The sequence below is a fragment of the Marmota marmota genome, unplaced genomic scaffold, assembly GCF_001458135.2.
Source record: "Marmota marmota marmota unplaced genomic scaffold, marMar, whole genome shotgun sequence".
Lineage (NCBI taxonomy): Eukaryota > Metazoa > Chordata > Mammalia > Rodentia > Sciuridae > Marmota > Marmota marmota.
The window spans coordinates 12,269,360-12,293,975 of NW_026000164.1; the positions used below are offsets into that span (position 1 = coordinate 12,269,360).

The 24,616-nt window shown below is 42.2% G+C and overlaps 1 protein-coding gene and 1 non-coding gene across 2 annotated transcripts in view; one reads left to right on the plus strand and one right to left on the minus strand.

Annotated features, from left to right (window-relative positions):
* Zc3hav1 (zinc finger CCCH-type containing, antiviral 1) overlaps positions 1-24,616 on the plus strand; it is a 58,197-nt gene that overhangs the window by 26,451 nt on the left and 7,130 nt on the right. Inside the window, exons 3-8 of the mRNA XM_048786952.1 lie at positions 5,986-6,238; positions 8,538-9,293; positions 10,015-10,123; positions 11,717-11,882; positions 15,319-15,439; positions 19,500-19,602. Of these exons, the coding sequence (XP_048642909.1) occupies positions 5,986-6,238; positions 8,538-9,293; positions 10,015-10,123; positions 11,717-11,882; positions 15,319-15,439; positions 19,500-19,602 (1,508 nt within the window). The remainder of the gene's footprint in view (positions 1-5,985; positions 6,239-8,537; positions 9,294-10,014; positions 10,124-11,716; positions 11,883-15,318; positions 15,440-19,499; positions 19,603-24,616) is intronic.
* On the minus strand, positions 21,676-21,751 carry Trnav-cac. Its single transcript has one exon. It is a non-coding gene; the product is annotated as a tRNA-Val (tRNA).

Genomic DNA, 24,616 nt, shown 5'->3' on the forward strand with positions numbered 1-24,616 from the left:
AACCTTATTCAATCATCTCCTCATGGATGCGGAACTGCAGTATCCTAGAACACTCTAGGACACATGATGGCCATTAAATTAATGACAGCTAGAAGGACTAATGGAAGTTGTCACTGCCTGCCACTTAGGAGCATGAGACAACACTGGTGATTTCCAAAGGGCTAGGGCAAACTTAGACCACATACTTGAAAAGCTTAAGGAACCCTTACGAAAGCAACACCTGGCAGGTGACCTGGACAGCACACAGGTGTGAGAGAGGAGAAAGATGCTCCGGCCTTGAGAGCTGTCTCTGGACAGAGCCCCTCCTGGTCAGCTGACTGTATGACCTCCTGATTCCCTTGCGGACGTGTATCAACCAGTGCCTGAGAATCACCTTGGATGTGGGTGTGGACTGACTTGAAGGGAAACGTCACCCTTAGAGACTTTACCATGACCCACAAACACAAGTACAGTGTGTGGACGAGGCCCAAGAAGGTCAGCATGGTGCCAAGCCACCTCACTGACTTGATAGTGCTGTCCAGTAGGACAGCCTCTAGCCTCATGTAGCTATTAAATTTACATAAATTAAACTTAAAAATAAAATCAGGACCTCAGCTCCACAGTGGATGGCACTAGTCGCATCTTGAATGCTCGGTGCCATGTTGAGCTAGGCTACTGAAGGAGTTAAAAATAAGCCACTCTGGCATATGGACTATTTTGAGTTTAAGGCACTTGAAAAACAGCAGGTGCAGAAAGATCAGTCTGACCTCCCTTCTCTTTCTTTCTTTTAAAACATTTTTTAGCTGTTGATGGGCCTTTATTATTTTTAAAAATTTATTTGTATGTGTGCCNGTAGCGTGTTCGCCTGGCATGCGCGGGGTGCTGGGTTCAATCCCCAGCACCACATAAAATAAAATGAAGATGTTGTATCCACCGAAAACTGAAAAATAAATATTTTTAAAAAATGATTTAAATAGGGGCTGGGTTATATAGCTCAGTGGTGTAGCGCTTGCCTAGCACATGTGAGGCACTGGGTTCCATCCTCAGCACCACATAAAAATAAACAAATAAAATAAATGTATGCTGTCCATTTATAACTACAAAAATAAAAAAAATCTAAAAGTAAATAAATAAAAATATTGTATCCATCTATAACTAATAAAACATTTAAAAAATGATTTAAATAGAACATAGTGAAAATTTTTAAATTAATTTATTTTTGCATTACTGGGGAATCAAACCCAGGGCCTTGTGTTATATCCATTGAGTTATATCCCCCAACCCCCTTTTTTTTTTTTAAATATTTATTTATTTTTTAGTTCTTGGCGGACACAACATCTTTGTATGTGGTGCTGAGGATCGAACCTGGGCCGCACGCATGCCAGGCGAGCGCGCTACCGCTTGAGCCACATCTCCAGCCCCCCCCAACCCCTTTTATTTTTTTATTTTTTAATTTTGAGACAGGGTTTCACCATGTTGCCCAGTCTGGCCTCCAACTTATAGTCCACTGCCTCAGCCTCCTGAGTCACTGGGATTATAGGTGTGAGCCACCGTCCCCAGCACATAATGAAAAATTTGAAAAGCATAACTGTTTTCTGTATTCCTGTATTACGGCTTATAACATTGACATATTATTCAGCAAGCACTCATTTAATGACCTTTTGTTTTGCATGCCCAGCCCCGTGCCAGTTATGCAAAGGGGAGGTAAGATAAGGAACAATGCAACATTCGTAATTAAGGTGGGGGCATCAAAACACCCACAGATGAGACGGCTGCATAAATAAGTAAATGCATAATATCAGGCCTTGGGGACTTGCTAAGGGAATACAAGTCTGACGGGAATGGAGAGATAGTTTGTGGGGGATTCTTTCTGAAAAAAAAAAAAAAAAGTTTTAGGCCAGGACATGAAGGAAATCTCAAATGGTTGCCTACGCTGGAGAGCAATTTGTCTTCATGTATGCATGTGGGGAGTGGGAGGGTTCAAGGGTAACTATAAATCTGTGAGCTTAGGGGGAGTGTGGGATTTTTGTTTTCTGTTAAGTTTTCATGGGGAATAAAGGAACCTGAATAGGGGACATGGGGCAGTGCAAGCAGGGACCAACATGAGCAAAGGTACAGATGGCAAAGACCTGGCAGGGAGCAAAGGCAGCCCTGATGGGGAGAGTCAGCAGTAGAATTCGTTGAATTGTTTAGACTCCCCCTGTGTGGACCTACAGACCTCCTGACTTTTTAAAAATTCTGATTCGATGTATGTGAGAGGAGAATGCATTCTGACACATCATACATAAATGGAGTATAACTTTCATTCTTCTGGCTGTACATGATGTAGGATCACACCGGTCATGTAGTCATATATGCACATAGGGTGATAATGTCCAATTCATTCTACTATCCTTCTTACCCCCAAACCCCCTCCCCTCCCTTCACTCTCCTCTCCCTAATCCAAAGTACCTCTTTCTTCTCTAGTCCCGCCCCCCCCCAGTTGTGAATTAGCATCCACATATTAGAGAAAACATTCGGTCTTTGTTTTTTTTATTTTTGATATTGGCTTATTTCACTTAGCATGATATTCTCCAGCTCCATCCATTTACTGATAAATGCCATCATTTCAATCTTCTTTAAGACTAAGTAATATTCCATTGTGTATATATACCACATTTGCTTTATCCATTCATTTATTGAAGGGCACCTAGGTTGGCTCCATAGTTTAGTATTGTGAGTTGAGCTGCTATAAATATTTATGTGGCTTCATCACTAAGTCCTTTGAGTATAAACCAAGAAGTGGGATAGCTGGGTCAAATGGTGGTTCCGTTCCAAGTTTTCTGAAGAATCTCCATACTGCTTTCCATAGTGGTTGTACCGATTTTCAGTCCCACCAGCAACATACGAGTGTACCATTTTCCTCATATTCTCATGAACATTTATTGTTGCTTATATTCTTGATAATTGCCATTCTTATTGGAGTGAGATGGAATCTTAGAGTAGTTTTGCATTTCTCTAATTGTTAGAGATGTTGAATATTTTTCATATATTTGTTGATTGCATTTCTTCTTCTGTCAAGTTTCTGTTCAGTTCCTTAGCCCATTTATTGATTAGGTATGTTTTCTGTGTCTTTGTAGGCCTCTGTAACAAAATCCACTTCCTCCTGCCCTACCGATGGCAGATATTCAATTCAGACACTTGGATGGACATTCCGTACATGGAGAAGCTTGAGGAGGCCTATTGTGATCCCAAAACCCACATGTAAGTTGATGACTATACCCTGGCTCATGAGTTCCTCATCAAAGGAAAGCCTAAGGCTAGGTTCCTGCCTAGTGCTAGGGAGTCTGTAAATGTCTGCTAACTCAAGTGAAGTTAACAGTGATGGGATTATTTGTTCAGTGGTTATTTGTCAAGGTGTTCTGCAGAACGATAGTGTGGAGGTTGGCTCTTAGTCTTACCAACTTGATGCAGAATTGTTAAAAGTATCAAAACGATTTAGAACAAATGAGTCTTTGGGTTCATTTCATAATTTAAAAATATGATTTGAGTAGCTTCATGTAGTTAGCAGAAGTTTGTTGTGTGCTTAACATTTTCTAACCTCTGTGTTTGTGTTTTTTCTCTATCTTGGAGGTAACTTTACATTTCTGCTAGGTCAGGGCTGAAATGGGTAATACCTGCATGACCACACTCACCTGTGATGTTCAGAGATAGAAGATGCAGTCTAGTTTTACCAGGAATTTCTTTGGGCAGGATTGGGGGTTGGGATATGCATTCTTTTTTCATCCTCTGCAGAATTGACTAAATATTTGGTGGAGATTCTGTGTTGCTGAATATTGTCACTAGGAGGCGGCATAAGCTATTTTTTTTCTAGAAACTATATATTTGACTCTCTAGGACAGTTTGTTAACCTTGAAACTATTGACATTTTGGGCCAGATAATTATTTGTTGTGGGGGTTCTTTGGTACCAGGGATTGAACCCAGGGGTACTTAATCACCTATCCCCAGCCCCAGCCCCAGCCCTTTTTATATTCTGAGACAGATCTAAGTTTTTTAGGTCCTTGCTATGTTGCTGAGGTTGGCTTTGAACTTGTGATACTCTACCTGGCTTGCTCTCTATTCTTGATCTCATCCTCCCTTCTCCCTACCCTACCCCAATTGTGATTACCAAGATTATTTTCAAAAGTCATATATTGTCAAGTGTCCCTGGGTTTAAAATTGGTCCTGTGTGAGATGCCCTGACTGATCTAAGACATCTTTCTTAGAGCAGCCATTCTCAAATGTTTTCATCTCAACACTCTTAAAATGTATTGATGATTCCAAAGAATTTCTGGTTCTGTGAATTTACAGCTATCGTTGTTTGTCATATTAAAATTTATTTATAAATCTACTTACACAAATGCAATAATAAACTCAGGTTAGCATAACTAACATTTATATATAATTACATTCATATAATTATATACCGTTATGTAGGTTACTACATATAGATAACTATAACCATGACTGTTTTCCAAAACCAAAAATTTATCAAGAAGAGTTACATCATTTTATATATTTGCAAATATCTATAATGTCAGTCATTATAGAAGATGATTAGTTTCTCTAATATGCTTCTTTATATAATCTATTGTGAGATTATAAATCATGTAGCCTCCAGAAAACTACATTGTGCCCTTATGTAAGCCTGCAAGCAGAAAAGCAAACAATCAAATGTCTTAATATAATTATGAAAGTAATTTTGGCCTTATCAGCTCTTTCAAAGGGTCTCAGATGAAACTTTGGTAACTATTAAATAATAATAAATAATTTTCAAAACTGGCTTACTATGAGCCATTCACTTTCCACCTTTTTTTTTTGTACAAGGGATTGAACTGAGGGGCGTTTCACCACTGAGTCACATCCCCAGCCCNGGAGAGTAGACTCTATAGCGATCATATCTATTTGAATCTTTGAATCTGATTTTAGAAGCTATGTGGCTAAATGACTGTTCCTGGGGTCTGGTATCCGTCTAGACAAATTATGGGGAACCATGTTCATCTATTTTGTGCAGAGCTCACGGAAGCATCTTATAAATGTGTTTATTTTTAAAATGTCTGAAATTCAGGATTTTTACTAATCCTATCAGTTTTCTCATTCTTGGTTCTTATGTTTGCATCACTCTTTATTCTGCACAACACAGTCATATTGCTTTGACTACTTAACAGTGCAGTTTAGGTAGATGAGGCAAATATTTCAGTCCCTTACAGCAAAGGAAACAGGAACTGGTAGGTGGGTCCCCTGAGGTCCTCCAGCTGCTTCTAGGGGCTCACACTTTACACTGGTATCTTTTAGTCCTGCATCATATGACTGGGCCTCAGTGACAGTATTCTGCATCTCACTAGGAACTCCATCCCTGTAGACCAAGATATGTAGATAATATCTGTTTAGATAAAAATGCAGGACTTTTCTTCTTTAGTTTATCACTTTAGATACTTCACATTCTTCCAATCAGAGACCAAATACTGAATTACAGTTGTTGGTAAAACACATGTCCTTTTAATTGAAAAGTAAGTTGATATGCAAAAGTTAGACTGCTGTCTTTGGTCTCTTTCATAATGCAGAGCTCATCTACTCTGTTGCAATTGGCCATCCAACAAGGATTATCAAATTTTTTAAAAAAATATTTATTTTTTAGTTTTTTTTTAGGTAGACACAATATCTTTATTTTATTTTTATGTGGTATTGAGGATCGAACCCAGCGCCCTGCACATGCCAGGCAAGTGCGCTACCGCTGAAGCCACATCCCCAGCCCAGGATTATCAAATTTATCACTATCTTATAATTAGTTTGCAGACCTTTTTCTGTCCCAAATAAGCCATCAATTGAATGCACCTCATCATAGATTGTGGGATATGCATGGATTTTCCTCCTCTTGGCATATCTGTTTTCTTTGGAAATATTTGTGCACTTGAACTTTCCTTAATGAATGCATGGCAGATATACAAAGATGTTTTATCTCTGGCTGTTGTATTTCCCTTCTGCAGATTTGCAAAAGTTATAAAGGAGAAGGTCGAAAGCAGATTTGTAGCCAGCAGCCACCATGCGAGAGACTCCACATCTGTGAGCACTTCACCCGAGGGAACTGTAGTTACCTCAACTGCCTGAGGTCCCATAACCTGATGGACAGAAAGGTGCTGGCCATCATGAAGGAGCATGGGCTGAGCCCAGATGTGGTCCAAAACATCCAGGACATCTGCAACAACAAACATGCCCGTAGGAACCCTTCTGGGCCGAGAGGTAAATACCTTTTCTTTTTAAACTGTGTACACTTTCTTTTTTTTTTTTTTGTACCTGGGATTGAACTCTGGGGCACTTGACCACTGAGCCACATCCCCAGCCCTATTATTTATTTAGAGACAGGGTCTCACTGACAGTTACTTTGTGCCTCCTTTTGCTGAGGTAATATTAATTACTTTCACACCATCATTTCCAGAACTTTCTCGTCTTTGAAAACTAACGCCCACACCCCTCCCCAAACATTCTGTTTTCTGTCTCTATAAATTGGACAACTCTAGGTATCTCATATAGGTGGAAGCATGTCATATTTGCCCTTATTTTGGGGACCCTAGGATTGAACTCAGGGGCACTCAACCACTGAGCCACATCCCCAGCTCTATTTTGTATTTTATTTAGGAGACAAGGTCTCACAGAGTTGCTTAACACCTCGCTTTTGCTGAATCTGGCTTTGAACTCATAATCCTCCTGCCTCAGCCTCTCGAGCTACTAGGATATTTGCCCTTTTATGACTGGCTATTTTACTTACCATAAGGTCTTCCAAAGTCAACCATGTCATAGCATGGGTCAGAATTCTTGTTGTTTTTTTTTTTTAAGGCTAAATAATATCCTGTCATCTGGATATACCCCATTTTGTTTATCTAATTGTTTGTTCATGGACATCTGAGTCATTTCTAGTTTTGCCTATTGTGAAAAATGCTGCTGTGAATGTGGATGTATGAGTATCTCTTGAAGACCCTGTTTTCATTTCTTTTAAGACTATAACCAGAAGGAGTCTTGTTAGATCTTATGGTAATCCTGCATTTAATTTTTTGAGGAGCTGCCACGTGGTTTTCCACAGCAGCTACACCAGTTTTCCTTTCTGCCAGCCGTGCACAAGGGTTCAGATTTCTGCACATCCTCTCTATCACTTGTCATTGTCTGTTTTTTTTTTTTTTTTGACTACAACAGCCATCTTCATGGGTGTGGAGAGACCATTTTTTAAGCATTTTCTATTTTATGTAATGGGATTAATCTCAACTTTTTATTTGGTCTTTATGAATTAGCTGTAGGAGAAGTAAATTTTATGAAGTACATAGGATACATGAGTCTAAGACCCTGTAAAAAATAATGAGCAATTATACTTCTTTATATCTGGGAATGATTTATCATTTACAAAAGGGACTTTCACCCAAAGCACCTCATTGTTTCTTACAGAAAAACCATGAAGAAAGGTAGATGTATTATTTATTAGACTCACATAAGGGGTAAGGAAATTGAGGCTTAGAATATTTTAGGCAACTGTGATATTTATTCATAAGGTAATAAGTCAGATATGATAATTTTTTAAGCAACCTTCATTGTAGGCAGCCTTACATCATTTTTAAAAGGATGAAAAGTAAGATGATATATATTTAAAAGGCATGTTTCAGCCCTCACACCACCAGAGAGTAGCAGAGCTCACATGCTCTGATTCCATACCTAATGCTCTTCTCTCACACCACAGTGCTGCCTGAACAGAGGATAGCTTTTTGTCATATGTACACAAATACACATGCAGGAACACACACAGACACACACTCGTCACAGGCACACATGTATGTCACACACAATCCATGCACACTCACAAACACATGATTGCTCCATCCAGGATATGACTCATCACAGTTCTAGAAAAAAGCCACTGCTTTGTCAATTTTAATTTTGTTTGTTTATTTGTACTGGGATTGAATCCAGAGATGCTTTACCACTGAGCTACATCCCCAGTCCTTTTAAAACATGGTCTCACTAGCTGGCCTTGAACTAGTGACCCCCGTACCTCAGCCTCCTGAGTCCCTGGGGTTACAGGGGTGCAGCACCACGCCTGGCTCAACTTTTACGTTTGCTATTAAGCTTAGGCATTGGGAGGGGGGCTAATGAAGGAATCTGTAAAACTTTCTAGTTTAAATGAATCCTACCTTGAGAATGTGGTTTTCTGTTTTAGTATTATGAATCCTTAGATGATCAGGTACATTCGTATTGCAATGTGAAATCTAGATGATTTGGAGGCTTCTCTCTGACTCAGAGCAGCGCACAGCGCCACCTAGAGGGTGGGGAGTAAGGTCTACCTCTGAGTCCCAGGAGAGAAGCCGGGGCCCTCCCTCACATCATCCTGAACCACTCTTCCGCAAGATTTTCATGCAGCAGATTAGGACAGGCAGTTTGATAGACCTTGAATATCAAGGTGGGAAAGCAGAGAGGAGGCATAGTGGTAGGAACCCAACCATTCAGCAATGAACATGAATTTTCATTATTTTGTTTCATTTTGCTTTTCTCTTTGCAGCTCCTACCCCGCACCGTAGAGCTGGGATGACTAGAGGTAGAAGCAAGAGTAGGGACAGATTCCTGCCGGAGAGCCAAGAATTTCCTCCATCTGCCTCAGCGGCTGCTCAGAATTCCCGCACATCCAGTCCAGATGTTGTTGGCCAAAGGCTTTTCCTGAAGGACGTGGGGGTCGGTGACCTCACCCACAGGTTCACGTATCTGGGGAGTCAGGATCGCACTCCATCTTCCTCCCTCTTGTCTAAGGTACCTGGTCTTGGAGGACCGGGTCAGGTGGGGTCAAGCCAGAAGTTTTCAGAGAATGGAAGTCCAGATCGCCTCTTTTATAGGAATCATTCAGATTCAGCACCCTCCTCCAGCCAGAAGGGGTCCCCAACCTGGCAGAACGACCAAGGCTCCAGGAGAGACAATGTGTTTTTTCCAGGTCAAGCTGCTGTGGGCTCTCCTCTTGGTTTGGGGAAAATACCTGAAACCGTAACTACCAGAAAGAGCACTGCCATCCTCTCCCCAGACCTTGTGAATGTCAAGGGCAAGAATGGGACTCAGGACACTCAGCAGCATGTCCCTCTTTTTAATAATAATTATGATGGAGCGGCCATGGATATAACTTCCGCAAGATTTCTAAATCATGGAACCACAACCAGCAGCCAGAGAGAGATGGCTGTAACTAGGAATCAACAGGACAATGGAACTGCTCCCCAAGACGTGCACACCACTGCCCGAATGAGAAATGACCCAGGAGTGGCATTTTGTAATGGTAAATGTAGAGGGGACCCATTTGGGGATAGTAAATCTGTGTCTCTCACACCAAAGGACTCTAGTCAAATAATGGATGAAACTACTAATGTAGACAAAACTGGTGCTGCTGGTTTTGGCTTAAAAATAGCAGCCATTGGGTGAATATTCTAGAAGTCAGAATCTGAGAAGCCAGTTCCCAGCCCCATCTGGGGAAACCACTGCCCCCTTATGAGTTGGCAGTCTGCCTCAGTCACCTCCACCTTTCAGAGCTGCATCCTGGGGGACCCATGGTCATGACTCTGCTAGGCCTCTCTTAGCCTGCTCAGCCTAAGTCACTCATCAGAGTCACTCAGACCCATATCTTAAGTCTGCAGCAGAGTGGCCGTGGCTATAGTTTTTCCTTTAATGGGGCTAGAATTAGAGGTTTTGGTGAAGAAGCCTACTGTATGAAGACAGGCAAGGAGTAAACGGTAGAACCACATGGAATAAGCTGCTACGTTTATTGAGAATTAGAATCGTTTGACTACAATTTCAGAAATAATCATAGTTCTCGTGTGGCCCTGGTGTCCATACTTTATTTTATGGAGTGGCTGTCTGGGCTCTCAGGAGTCAACACATGAATCCCAGGAATTTTCTTGACAGGGCTCCATTAGGTGCTATTTCCCACTGTGAGGCCTGGTGTCTTTGGTTTTCATTCAAGCATGGAGATCAGCGTGCATGTGTCCTCTCTTGTTTTACAGATTCCATATTGGATGTCGTAAGCACCACATCTTCTAGGATGGATGATCATGGCTCCAAGGAAATTTGTCTAGATTATCTGCATAAGAACTGCCAGCTTAATAGTGAGTGACATAAGGACTTTTTTCAAGCTTTGACCTTTTGGTCATTGTGATAATGCTTCTATGAACATAGGTATGCCCGTATTTGCTCAAGACCCTGTTTTTACGTCTTTGGGGTAAATGCCCAGATTTGGAATTTCTGGATTGTGTGGTAATTCTGCATTTAATTTTTGGAGAAATCATTTTCTCTTTTTCTTTTCATTCCCACTAGCAATGTACGAGGGTTCAAATTTTTCCACATCCTCAAGCCGTCCATTCTGGGTTTGCCTTTTATGTTAGCTTTTCACCGCTGTGACAAATACCTGAGAAAGTCAGCTTAGAACAAGATTTATTTTGGTTCTTGGGTTCAGAGGTTTCCGTCCGTGGTTGGCTGGCTCCATTGCTTCTGGGTCTGGGATGAGGCAGAACAGGATAGCACAAGGTCATGGCCCAGCAAAGTGGCTCACCTCATGGCAGCCAGAGGCAGACAAGAGAGTGAGGAAGGTCCTGGGACAAGATATACCCTTCCAGGGCATGTCCCCAGTGCCCTACTTCCTCCAACTCCCACTACCTACAGTTTCTACCACCTCCCAATAATGCCACCTGCCGCAGTCTGGCTGGGCACAAAATCACGAGCCACCACACAGCTTGTAGATTCAAACAGCAACTCTTTATTCCCGAACTCACACCAGCCGTATACAGACACGTTCTGGGGAAATCCACGTTCTCTGCCCAAATCTCGTTCTCTCCCAAATTCCTTCACTGGGCTTCTGTCTCCCAAAATATACTGTCTGAATCCCGTGAGAACTCAAGGGGAACTTAGGCAGCAGGATACGCCCTATTCCCAGCAGGAATAATCTTAAACCTTAAACCTGGAACCTAAACTGGGAACGCCCTAAACCCGATTATGTTAAACCGGGAACACCCTAATCCGCCCTGGTCCTTGAGCAAGGTCAACTACATTCAATGTCACTGCAAAATGTCAGCAACATGGGGTACGCTGGCAAGGAAATTGTCATACCTACTTGGCTAATGGCTCCCAGCAGCCACCAAATTCTGAATTCCTTAATGGATGAACCCACCGATGCTGTCCAAGTCCCCATGATCCAGCTGTTTCCCAAACACCCGACTCGGGAACCTTGCTGCATTGGGACCACGCCTTCAGCACATGAGACTTTGGGAGAACTTCCAGATCCAAACCATAACACCTGTGGTGCCATTGTGTTTTAAATAGTCACACATCTTTTGAACACTTCAAAAATGATTTAAGGGCTGGGGATGTGGCTCAAGCGGTAGTGTGTTCGCCTGGCATGCGCGGGGTGCTGGGTTCAATCCCCAGCACCACATAAAATAAAATGAAGATGTTGTATCCACCGAAAACTGAAAAATAAATATTTTTCACTAATTTTCCCAGGCTGATCTAAGCCTTGTGATCCTTCTGCCTCTTTCTCCTGAGTAGCAGGGATTCTAGGTGTGCAGCACCATACCTGGCTATAACTAAATATTTAATAAGAGTTGGGCAACCGAGAGTACCTCTCTAGGAAATTGGGGTGCAGAAATTTTCACTAACAAAGGGTTGGTGCATTTGCTTGGCATGGTTTTTCTGGAATTGATATCCTTTTAGGGAAATTGAGGAGCTTAATCAGGACTTGTATATAGATGGTGGACTGGGAGATGCTGTGGTGTTAGAGGTGATGATGGAACAGTTGGGCTGTTGGGTAGCAACAGAACAGGACATAGTTATAACAGGAGAGCGGAGCCTGGTGATCACTGGGTTTGCAGCAGGTGGGGTGTGCAGATGCAGTTGCTCACAGATGCTTACCAGCACCTAGCTAAGTGTGGGCGTTATGGAAGCAGACATGGAAGAGTGGCAGGGGCTCTAGGCCTGAGAGGGCTGCTCAGAGTCAGGGCAAGCTATAGCTCTAGAAAGCCTAGGTTTCAGGAAAAATTGAGGCACAGGACAGAAGCCAAGACCTGGTCACTGCAACTGAGATATAAATTCAAGTTTTCTGGAAGAATAAATAATTGAAGGCCCAACCTTATTCAATCATCTCCTCATGGATGCGGAACTGCAGTATCCTAGAACACTCTAGGACACATGATGGCCATTAAATTAATGACAGCTAGAAGGACTAATGGAAGTTGTCACTGCCTGCCACTTAGGAGCATGAGACAACACTGGTGATTTCCAAAGGGCTAGGGCAAACTTAGACCACATACTTGAAAAGCTTAAGGAACCCTTACGAAAGCAACACCTGGCAGGTGACCTGGACAGCACACAGGTGTGAGAGAGGAGAAAGATGCTCCGGCCTTGAGAGCTGTCTCTGGACAGAGCCCCTCCTGGTCAGCTGACTGTATGACCTCCTGATTCCCTTGCGGACGTGTATCAACCAGTGCCTGAGAATCACCTTGGATGTGGGTGTGGACTGACTTGAAGGGAAACGTCACCCTTAGAGACTTTACCATGACCCACAAACACAAGTACAGTGTGTGGACGAGGCCCAAGAAGGTCAGCATGGTGCCAAGCCACCTCACTGACTTGATAGTGCTGTCCAGTAGGACAGCCTCTAGCCTCATGTAGCTATTAAATTTACATAAATTAAACTTAAAAATAAAATCAGGACCTCAGCTCCACAGTGGATGGCACTAGTCGCATCTTGAATGCTCGGTGCCATGTTGAGCTAGGCTACTGAAGGAGTTAAAAATAAGCCACTCTGGCATATGGACTATTTTGAGTTTAAGGCACTTGAAAAACAGCAGGTGCAGAAAGATCAGTCTGACCTCCCTTCTCTTTCTTTCTTTTAAAACATTTTTTAGCTGTTGATGGGCCTTTATTATTTTTAAAAATTTATTTGTATGTGTGCCGAGAATCGAACCCAGTGCCTCAAGCATGCTGGGCAAGCACTCCACCGCTGAGCCACAACCCCAGCCCTCCCTTCTGTTTCTTAAAGCTGGAGATGAAATTCTATTGGGAGGATGATGGTCAGCATCTCATTAAGGGGTTCTTCTTCCTGCCCAGGACAGTCCAAGCCACCCTACAGCTTACAAACTCAAATAATTAGTAAATGACAAAGCACTATATTTACAGAAAGTGAAGCCCCTGATAGATGTAGTCCATATGGGTTCTGGAACTAGACAAAGGCAAAATGGCTCTGGTGGTTTATTTAAGGGGATACATCAAAGGCAGGGGTAAGGTTTTAAGGGCGGAGTCTTGCTTCCTGATGTCTTGCAGTCAGCAGATTGATTGACATCTTGGCAGGTCACACCCATCTCAGGTGCTGTGTGGGATCTTAAGAGAGCTTGAGGGGGAAGTTCACCTGCTTCAGGCAATCAGTCCCTGTGGGGGGTGCCATGGGGAGTTCTCAGTGCCCCACTTATCCCCTCACGAGGCTACTATGCGCAATAGTCCACACATAGCCCATAGCTTGTGACAAAATTCCATGGGAAAGATGCTCCCCTACCAGAAGGAGGGTCATGTTCTTATCAAGGGCAGGGCTTGGGGGCAGAGGGAAATCTACAAACGTGCCCTGTTAGGCAAACCTCATCCTCCTGGCGACTTCCCCACCCACTTAACTACCCCAGGCCAAGCCCCTTTGTATTGTCATATGTTTATAATTTACTATTTGAATTCAGCATATAAGTTTTTATCTCTGAGGCCACTTTGGGGTATCATTTCCTTATGAAGGCTTCCCACACCATGTAAAAGTTGCATGAAATAAGTTTGTATGCTTTTTCTTATGTCGGTTTAATTCTAAGGCCTAGCTTTTACCATAAAAGGGTAAAAGCAAGATTTTGCCTTCCCTATAGCACCATATAGGACAGCACAGAGAACATTTCCATCATTGCGGAATATTCTAGTAAATAGCACTGGTCTAGACCCTACAGCCTGTCAAATCCAAGTGAAGTCCACAGACCAGCAGCATCAACATCATCTAGGAGCTGTTGAAATGTGGAACCCCAAATCCTTCATCATGATCTGTGCTTTTATTAGATTCCTAAGTGACTCACATGTACATCAAAGTTGGAAAGGCTTTGGCTTTTCCAGCTAGGAACAGGGTGGGTTCTACAAAGCTGAACAGGGATTTGCTAGATACAAGACTTCAGCTAGCGGGTTGGGAAGCCCTCGGGCCCACAGATATTTTTGCCTGACCAACTTAAGTTGGTTTTTGGGTCCAAAACATGTACATGGTGGGGCTATGTCTGTGGCTTAATGGTAGCACACTTGCCTGGCATGTGTGAGGCCCTGGGTTTGATTCTCAGCACCGCATATAAATAAATAAAATAAAGGTCTATCAACAACTAAAAAATATTTTAAAATATATGGTTTATCAGGCTTATCATGGCAGCGATCTCTTTTCCAATCATTCCCATCTCAGTGCCACTGCAATAAACACCTTCGTGGCCTGACTTCATTGTTGTATGCTTCAGGTTAGAAAGTTCTAACATCTTCTATCCTTTGTTCTTGCTCCACCTCCTGAAACACATTCAGATTTAATCTCACTTTCATTATGTGCAAGTGCGTGAATGCTCAGACATGCTCCTCCAAAGCTACACGGATGAACTCTGGCCCTTCTCCATGCTGGACATTCCTTTGGATGCTTTCATTCTGGTGCCCTCCCTTCACATCCAGTAGGCATTTCCATTAGGGTTGAGCAAGGGAGTGGGTACAGCTGACAGCTCAGGAGTCTGCAGTGTCATTACAGGGACTGTACGTTCCTGCGGGAGCTCTCCACCATGGGATGCTGGCAGGATTTTGCTGTCATTAGCCCCTCTATGTTAGTTCACAAGAAACAAGTGTTTCACCTCCATTAAATATTGGGAAGCCCTGCTGTTAGGGGCTCACATCCAGTCTGCCCTTGCCTGTTGCACTTGCCCTGGGGTGGGGACCCTGGAAGGGTGGCCTTGCTGGCTCCCTTGAAGCATCAGCACACTCCCCTTTACCCAGTTATGCTGTTCAGATGCTTCACTTATCCCTGAAGCCAGAGATCAGATCTTCATGTTACTTGAGCATTCCTCTCGCCTTTGTTAATATCCCCCATCAGGGACAAATCCAAGGGAATTTTCAATGTAGGGGGTGGGCCACAAAAAGGTGTGACTGGGCTCCACCTTGCCACCTGGCTTGGGAACAAGATGCCCTCTTGTTCAAACTGCATGTCTAAAAATAAAACCATTTAAGGTCTAACAGTCGATTTCCTGAAGTCTTTACCTGTTTTGTTTTTAAACTAGAGCAACAACCAGCCCGGTTCCAACATCGACTCCACATATCTAGAGTCGATGTTCCAGTCCTACCCCAGAGGAGTGGTGCCCTTCCAGGCGGGGTCACGGAACTACGAGCTGAATTTCCAAGGTGAGTTTTTGTCTGGCAGGGTCCTGTGTGGCTGGAACCCAGCACACCTGTACATGTGGGGGCAGGAACAGCCCAGGTCAGGGTTCTTTGTAGCCAGGTGAGCAGTCCAGCGGAGTGGCAGCCGGCAGCAGTGGGACCTATGTTCTAGAGCCCTGGCTCTGGCAAACACCAGCTGTGCAGCCCTGAAAGTGCCCCTAGGCCCGGATCCTCATCTGGAAAGTCAGAAGTTTGGACTAAGTTTGGGGATTCTTTAGCTCTGTTGGTCTGAGTTTCTGATTCTGAATGGGCAGTTGAATTTTCAGGTGTTGATGGCTACAATTGAGGTCTTGCGCCTTTGGACACCTTCAGAGTTTTAGAAACTCTGTTCCTTTGAGATTTCATCACTAGATCAATGGTTTCATCCATCAATTTGACTGAAGCCCTGTGCTTTCTGCCATATTTATTTAAACCACCCCAGAAGGCTCTTCTGGTTAGCATTCACCAGTCTCTCTACTCTTCTTATGTTTAGTAAGAAAACAGGGCAGGAGCTGTCCTCGCTCTGAAAGTACTGCCCTAGTGGTACACTCCCGGGGCACCCCTTGCATGGGGTCAGAAACTTGCCCTTCAGGACCAGCCCTGCAGGTATTTTGGAGGAAGTGTCTCTCACAGGTCCTTGACTTCTCAGGTAGTGCCTGACATTTGAGTCCTGTACCGCTTAGTGTCCATTAAGTAATGTGGGTTTTTTTTTGTGTGTATGTGTTGGGGGGGATACCAGGAACTGAACTCAGGGGCACTTGACCACTGAGCCGCATCCCCAGCCCTATTTGTATTTTATTTAGAGACAGGTTTTCACTGAGCTGTTAGTGCCTCGCCATTGCTGAGCCTGTTTTTGAACTCTCCCGATCCTCCTGCCTCAGCCTCCCTAGCTGCTGAGATACAGGTGTGCGCCATCGTGCCTGGCTAGTAATGTGTTTTTTTAAGGACCACTATACTGGCTGTGGTGTTGGGGATTGAACCTAGGACCCTGAGCATGCTAGGCAAACACTGTACAATGAATTGCGTCCCCAGCCCTTATACTCACTATTTTGGAAAGCAACCCGACAGCACATTTCAAGACGTGTTAAAATAGTGCTAGTATTTTCATCTCCCCCCGCCTCAAATCTTCCTTAGGAAATAATTGAACAGAAAGTGGGGAATAGAATCTTTAGGCAGTGAAGATGTTTATTGAAGCCTTCTCTGTAGTGTTGAAAAAATAGGAATAGCCTGAATACCCGAGGAACGATGACCAAATAAATAAGGGTATTACATTTCAGTGGGTATTAGATAGTTGTTTAAAACTATGCTTATAAAAACTGAGTTAGTAAAAGAAAACCTGGATATTATGTACTTTTCTGTGTGTATATTTAAAATGGAAAAAGGTTTCAAAATTTGTAACGTGCATAATCACTGTAGCAATGTGCCTGTGGACCACAACTGGAAAGCAAGAAGGAAAATCTGTTCTATGGGATCATGGAATTAAAAAATGACTTACCTGCTGGGTGTTGGTGGCACATGCCTGTAATCCCAGTGGTTCAGGAGGCTGAGGCAGGAAGATCAAAAGTTCAAAGCCGGCCTCAGCATTTTATCGAGATGCTGTCTCAAAATAAAAAAAATACAAAGGGCTGGGGATGTGGCTCAGTAGTTAAATGCCCCTGGGTTCAATTCCTGATGCCAAAATAATAGTAATAACAACAACCCTAAAGACTGTTTGTCTTTGGTAAGATATGACTCTCACAATTTAAAAGGATGATGGAGAGATGAGAACCAAAGTGCCTCGTTCCTGAGTTTACAGCTATTGAGCCAGTTCCTTTTGTTCACCTGGTTCAAAGAGGTCAGAGCAGTTTGGGGTGTTCTGGATTGTCTTTTCTATTTCTCTCATTCATCAAATTGGAATTTGAGTGCCATCTGTGTGCCAGACTCTATCCTAGGCCCTGGGGACACAGTGGTGAAGTTGCTCTCTTGGAGCCCATGTTCTAAAGGGGAGTGAGAGTCCATGAGCAAGTAAGCAGATCAGGTAATTTCAGAAAGTGGCAACAGCTTTGGAGAAAATGAAAAGGGGACAACAACCAGAGATTGAAGGAGGCAGGGGAAGAGCACCCAGGATGGGCCAAGGAGGAACCTTTGGAATGGAGTGAGCAGCCCTCGCCCACAGGAGGAGGTGCCCCAGGGGAGGGCGGAGCTAAGGCTGAGGCTGGCAGGTGCAGCCAAGCTTGAAGTTTCAAAGAACAGAAGTAGTTCTGCAAAAGATGAAAGCAAAGAGAAACCTGGATTTTTTTTTTAATATTTATTTTTTGTAGTTGTAGTTGGACACAGTAACTTTATTTATTTATTTTTATGTGGTGCTGAGGAACAAACCTAGGGCCTTGCACGTGCGAAGCGAGCGCTCTACGGCTGAGCCACAACCCCAGCCCCCCCCCCCGTCCCCAAACCTGGATTTTTTATTTTAAACATGGTAGCCTTGGGAAAATGTTGAGCAGCACTGCAGCGTGACCAGAGTTGCTCCGTTTGCTGTTGTTTGTTTTGTTATACAGCACTTTTATTGAGGATTAATTCTTACAATAAAATGCATGCGTTTCTAGTGTGCAGTTGGCTCAGTACCGACAAGTGCCTGTAACCATCATCCTCATCAAGATTGAGAACATTTCCATCAAACCCCCAAAGTTTGCTCCTGCATCCTTACAGTTGGTTTCTGCTTCCCCCCACTCACACCCTTTACTCCCACTGACAAACTGTGGCTGGTGTGCTTTATGTCCCTATAGATTAGTTTGGCCTATTCTGGAACTATGTACTCTATACATAGCTGGCTTTTTTCACTCAGATGAAGGCAGAACTCATCTATATTGTTGCGTGTGTAGTTGTCCTTCGCTTTTCGTTGCTGAATAATATTCCATCATGAGGATTTACTGTCATTTGTATATCCATTCACCAGCTAATGGACATTTGGATATTTTAATTTTTGGTTATTAGAATAATGTAGCTGTGGATATTCATATGCAAGTCTTGGTGTAGATGATAGGTTTTTATTTATCCATATATGTTGAGAAGTGGGATTGCTACGTCATGTAGCAGCCCATGTTTGAATTCATCAGAAACTACCAAACTTTTCTAACATGGTTGTGTCATTTACAGCAATGTGTGGTGATTTAATGTTTTGTTTTGTTGGTACTGGGGATTGAACTCAGGGGCACTCAACCACTGAGCCACATCCCCAGCCCTATTTTGTATTTTATTTAGGGACAGGGTCTCACTGAGTTGCTTAGTGCCTCACCATTGCTGAGGCTGGCTTTGAACTTGAGATCCCCCTGCCTTTGCCTCTCGAGCTGCTGGGATTACAGGTGTACACCACCAGGCCCGGCTGATTTACTTTTTAAAAGGATCACTGTTGTAATCTGAACTAGGACTACAATATGCATGAATTGAAAACGACATTTCACACTTGATGTAAAAAAAAAAAAAATTCGATGAGCTCTAACTATCACATTTCAGCCCACAATCGCTAATGTTTTGTTTAGGGTAGCTTAAATGAATGATGTCATCTTGGTGCCCTAGCTCTCTTTCATTCTAATTTTGATTTACAGATTAGCTTAATCCTGGCTGGGCACAGTGACACTCACCTGTAATCTCAGCAATTTGGGAGGCTGAAGCAGGAGGATTGTAAGTTTGAATCCTGCCTCAGCACTTAGCGAGACCATGTCTCAAAATAAATAAAAAGGATGTGGTTCAGTGGTAAAGTGCCCCTGGGCTCAATCCCCAGTACCAAAAAAAAAAAAAAACAAAAACAAAAACAAGAAAGAAAAAGAAAAAAGAATATTAGATTACTCCTGAATGTTGATTCACTATTTTGCATTTTGAATCTTTGAAAAAGGACAGTGAGGGATACAAGTTTTTTTTTTTTTTTTTTTAATCATGGACAATTTTCATCCAAATCCACACATACACACTTCCATCGTGAACATCTGCTGTGTAAGTAGCCTCTGAAAAGTGAGTCATTTTCTGGGGCTGGTTCTTGATTCTTGTTTGTTTTATTTTTTTCTGTTTAAAGGGATGATTCAGACAAACATAATTTCCAAGACTCAAAAGGATGTCGTCAGAAGGCCAGCATTTTTTTCTTCCCAGGATGTGAAGCAGATGAGAAGGGAGCCAGAGTAAGTGTGGTCAAGCATGGCTGGCAGGCAGATGTGTGAGATGTTCCTGCCCTGATCTCATCAATCCCTCATGCATCAGGATCCTGTCTTCTTGGAAAGCTTCTGCTTGCTTTCCCCTGCAATTCCCTTTTGCATTATCTATGAACAGTCCCTTTACTCATGGATGAGTGGGAGAATAGTAGACCAGAGGACTGAGGGCAGACCTCCATGGTTGAGCACTTGCATAGCATGTGTGAGGACCCGAGTTTCCATCTTCAGCACAGAAAAGATAATAATAATAATAATAATAATAATAATAATAATAATAAACAACCAGGAGGCCAGCGTTTCCCTCCAACTCAGGGATTTTAGGCAAGTCTCTTAAGTATCTTGGGCCTCAGTTTTTTCCTGCTATGGCCTACAATCTCAATAATGGCTAGATTAATGGGGATATGCCTAGGAAGTAATCAAAAGCACTGTTTTTTGTTTTGTTTTGTCTTTTTGCCGTGACTTCTTCTCTGTATCTCTGTTTGTGCTCTGTGGTTTATAGAGGATGTGACATGGAGAAAGAGATGGAGAGGAAAAAGGGACAGGGTAGTTCCTGAGCAAGGATTTAGGAGAAAGATGACGTTGGTTAAAGAAGTTTTTTGTTTTGTTTTAATTTATTTTTAATAAACATAATAATTACACTGACTTATATTAAAGGGGATATTCAAAGGAAATTTTGCTATAGGGGATTCACTCTAATTGCTCATGAAATCCTCAGTAAAATCTACTTTATTCACTTTGAACTAGGATTTTTTTTCCCCCCACTGGTAATGTGTGGATTTGTCAAACAGGTTTCAAGGTAGGTATAAAATCAAGGTAGTCTGATTAGGTTTCTTTGGTTGTAGGAATTGAGGTATTTCATTAGAAAGGGAAGGATAAATATGAGAGAATATAGAAAATAACATCCCGAGAGAATCCAGGATGGGTTTGGGGCCCAGGGATGGGAGTTAGTTCTCATTTGCCAAAGAGTCAGAGTCGTCTGGGACCACAGGTCCTTGCCTGTGACCAGGTCAAAGGCTGGCTCTAAATCACCTAAGTTCAAATTCTGCCCACTGCTTATTAGCTGTGGGGATCTGGACAAGGTATTCACTATGTACTAATTTCTCTGCTTATTATTTTTATTCCCCATGGCATTAACAGACTCATTGACTATGTGTGTGTGCATGTAAACATGTGTATATATACACTCCTGTCAACCAGTCTGAAAACAGAGTACAATACAATAAGATACTGATTTATTAGCTAGTCACAGTGGCACATGCCTGTAATCCCAGTGGCTTGGGAGGCTGAGGTAAGGATTGCAAGTTCAAAGCCAGCCTCAGCAATTTAGCAAGGCTCTAAGCAACTTATTGAGATCCTCTCTCAAAAACAAAACAAAAAAAACTAAAAAGGGCTGGGCATGTGATTCAGTGGTAGAACATTCTGGGTTCAATCCTCAGTACCTTCCCCCACCAAAAAGATACTGACTTATTATTGACTTATTAATGTTGAGAGAACAATATGCACATAACTTTTACCACAGTACATATAATTCTTCTGTTTTACAATATTGTTAGTCTTTCACTGGGCCTAATTTATAAATTAAACTTTATCATATGAAGGATAAATTAGGAAAAAACAGTACATATAGGGTCCAGAACTACCTGCAGTTTTCAGGTACTTGTTGTGGGATGTTGGTCTGATATATAATTCCCTCAGATAAGAGGGGACTACTACATGCATGATTGACTGAATTCTAACCTCAGAGTTCCAAACTTTTGCAACTAGTAGCCTAATATTCTCTGAATTTCTCCTCCTGCCTTGCTTTAAAAAAAAAAAAAATAACAAAACACTGTTGGGGATGTAATCCAGGAGTGCTTTACCACTGGGCTTGGGCTACATCCCCATCCACTTTTTGTTTTTTATGTGGGGCCTTACTGAGTTGCCCTGGCTGACTATGAACTTGCAATCCTTCTTCCTCAGCCCCCCCCCCCCAAGTAGCTGGGATTTTAGGCGTACAACACCATGCTTAGCCTGCTCTGAATTTCTTTCTTTTGTGTGTGTGTGTGTGTGATATGCTGGGGATTGAACCCAGGGCCTTGTGCATGTGAGGCAAACACTCTACCAACTGAGCTATATCCCCAGCCTCTGCTCTGGATTTCTTCATTCAGTTTCTCAAGAATTAGAATCAGGGGCTGGGGTTGTGGCTCAGTGGTAGAGCGCTTGCCTATCATGTGTGAGGCACTGGGTTTGATTCTCAGCACCACATATAAACAAAATAAGTAAGAAAATAAAGGTCCATCAACAACTAAAAAAAATTTTTTTTAAATTAGAATCATATCAATCTAGCTAATCTAAGACCCCCTTTCAGTATGTGTAATGTTCAAGTTAATAAAGTTAAAAATATTACAGCATAGTTCGTGCCCTAGTGGAGCTTACATTCTGTGGATGAGACAATACTTAAGTAGCTGCAGTCAGGTGCCACACAAGGACATGGAAGTTCTGGTCAACAACAAGCCAAACACCAACCACCAACCCACATAGCCTAGCCTAGTGAACTGTACCCCTCGGACTTACGCAAACCCCTCCAATGAGGTCCTTGCAGCAGAATGGCCTAACAATGCATTTCTTAGCACACAGTGCATGACTGTAGTCCTTCTTTGGGTAAATGTCATCCCTAGCAAAGCCCTTTCTCACTGCCCTTTCTCTCCCCTCCTGTACCCAATTATCATCTCCTCAAAGCTCTTGAAATGTTTTGGATTATTCATGGACGTACATGAAAAGTGAAGGGAGTAAATGAATGAAATGGATTGAGAAAAAGGGTGTCACTGGGGGTCATGCAGAGAAGGAGCTTTAATACTGCTGTCCCCAGTCCAGTAGGGACACAGCTTCTGTAGGACTAGGACAAGGGCTGTGAGGGCCTGTGCAGTGCTTGGGGATGTGAACTACAGCACACTCCGTAATCCACGGGCATCTATTATTTTATTTATTTATTTATTTAGTTGTAGGTGGACACAATATCTTCATTTATTTATTTTCATGTGGTGCTGAGGATCCAACCCAGCGCCTCACATGTGCTTGGCAAGCACTCTACCACTGAGTCACACCCCCAGCTCTCTATGGGCATCTTAACCTGCGTGTTCTCAGTCTGCACTACAGATATAAGCACAGAGTGGAAATCTGAGTTTAAAATATAGATAAGTTGGGGCCGATTTTTCTCATTCCCTAAAAGTCTTCATTTTATACAAAAGGATCTTTAAAAGATTTTTCCGTAATGCATTTAATTTTTAAATGTGATAGTCTGAATCATGTTAAATTTCAAACACCAGCAAAAGTAGAGAGAATTGAAGGATAACCTACTGGGTACCGAACACCTGACATCAACAGCTGTCACTGTTTTGCCACCGTGTTTCATCTGTTCTTACTATCACCTGTGATTGTTTTTTTTTTGGGGGGGGGGCTGGAATATTTGAATGTAAATCGCACCTTTGTTGTCATATATATTTTATGCATGTTTCTAACAGATAAGGAGTTTTTTTTTAAGGTGGACACAATATCTTTATTTTTATGTGGTGCTGAGAATCGAACCCAGCGCCTCATGCATACTAGGCTAGCGTGCTACCACTTGAGCCACATCCCCAGCCCCAGATAAGGAACACTATACAATAGTATTTACCTACCTAACACAATTGGCAGTAATTCCTTAACATCGTCAAATACTCAGCAGTGTCCTGTTTTCCCGTTGTCACATAAGTGACATTTTACAGTTATCTCAATCCGCATCCAAACAGGGTCTGGACATTGTGTTTAGTTGATTTGTTTCTTAAGTTTCTTTTACTCTATTATAGTCTTCTCCTCCACTTTTTTTCATGCAATTTATTCAGTTTTTTAAAAGAAACTTTGTGATTTGACCTATAGAATTCCCCCCATGCAAAATGTAGCAAATTGTATCCTCATGGATGGATGGGTCATTTCTATAAATGAATGATGAGATCTGAGGACTGATTAGATTCAGTATCAGTTTTTGGTAGAGAATACTCTACAAGGAATGCTTTCTACTTCTTGTCACATCTTATTAAGGAGTCAGGCACCATTAGATTGTCCTCTGTTTTTAGTGATTTAGAGTAAGGAGAGTTTTGGTCACTTCAATCTGATCCTTCCATCATAGCATTCTCCATCTGATCTGTCAATTAATGGTCTTAGTAGTTATTGATGGTCACTGGTTAAGTCCAGTAGATACCATTAGGTATTGCAAATGGTGGTTTTCTCATTCTATTGATTCTCTTGTAATTATTGGCTGTGATTCATCTAAAAAAACCTTTTTCTTCATCTGTGGTTATCCTGAAATATAGTTAATGCAGCTGAGATAGCATTCTTTCCCCCAACCCATTGCTGTACTTAAGTGTCTATCATTTGACCCAAAGGTATAACTGATACTTGCTTTATTCTAACACATTAGGATCTTTGAAGCTTAAGCCAAAATATTTAAAAAAATCCATGTTTACACTTTAAGTCAGTGGAGAAATGGCATTTTACTTACTAAACTGTGAATAGTTACTGAATTTTTTTTTAAAAGGATGATTATGGTACATCTATGTCAGGAATAGGCAAAGATGTACTTCAAAGAAAAATAAAGAAATAAGCACTGCATCTCTCTAGGAAGTTATGGATAGAAAGTCACTTGGAGACCACCGAGCCACGTCCACAGCCCTATTCTGTATTTTTATTTAGAGACAGGGTCTCTCTGAATTTCTTAGTGCCTCACTTTTGCTGAGGCTAGCTTTGAACTCTCCATCATCCTGTCTCAGCCTCCTGAGCTGCTGGGATTATAGATGAGCAGCACTGCACATGGCTTTTCTTTTTTGTAAACTACAAAAGATTTTATTGTATGAATATATAGCAGTATATTGCTTGCTGACACATTTTTATTTGCAGTCATTTGCAATTATAAGCATTGCCTCTATTTAATATTTTGTATATAGATCATACTGTGCATGAATGAGTTACC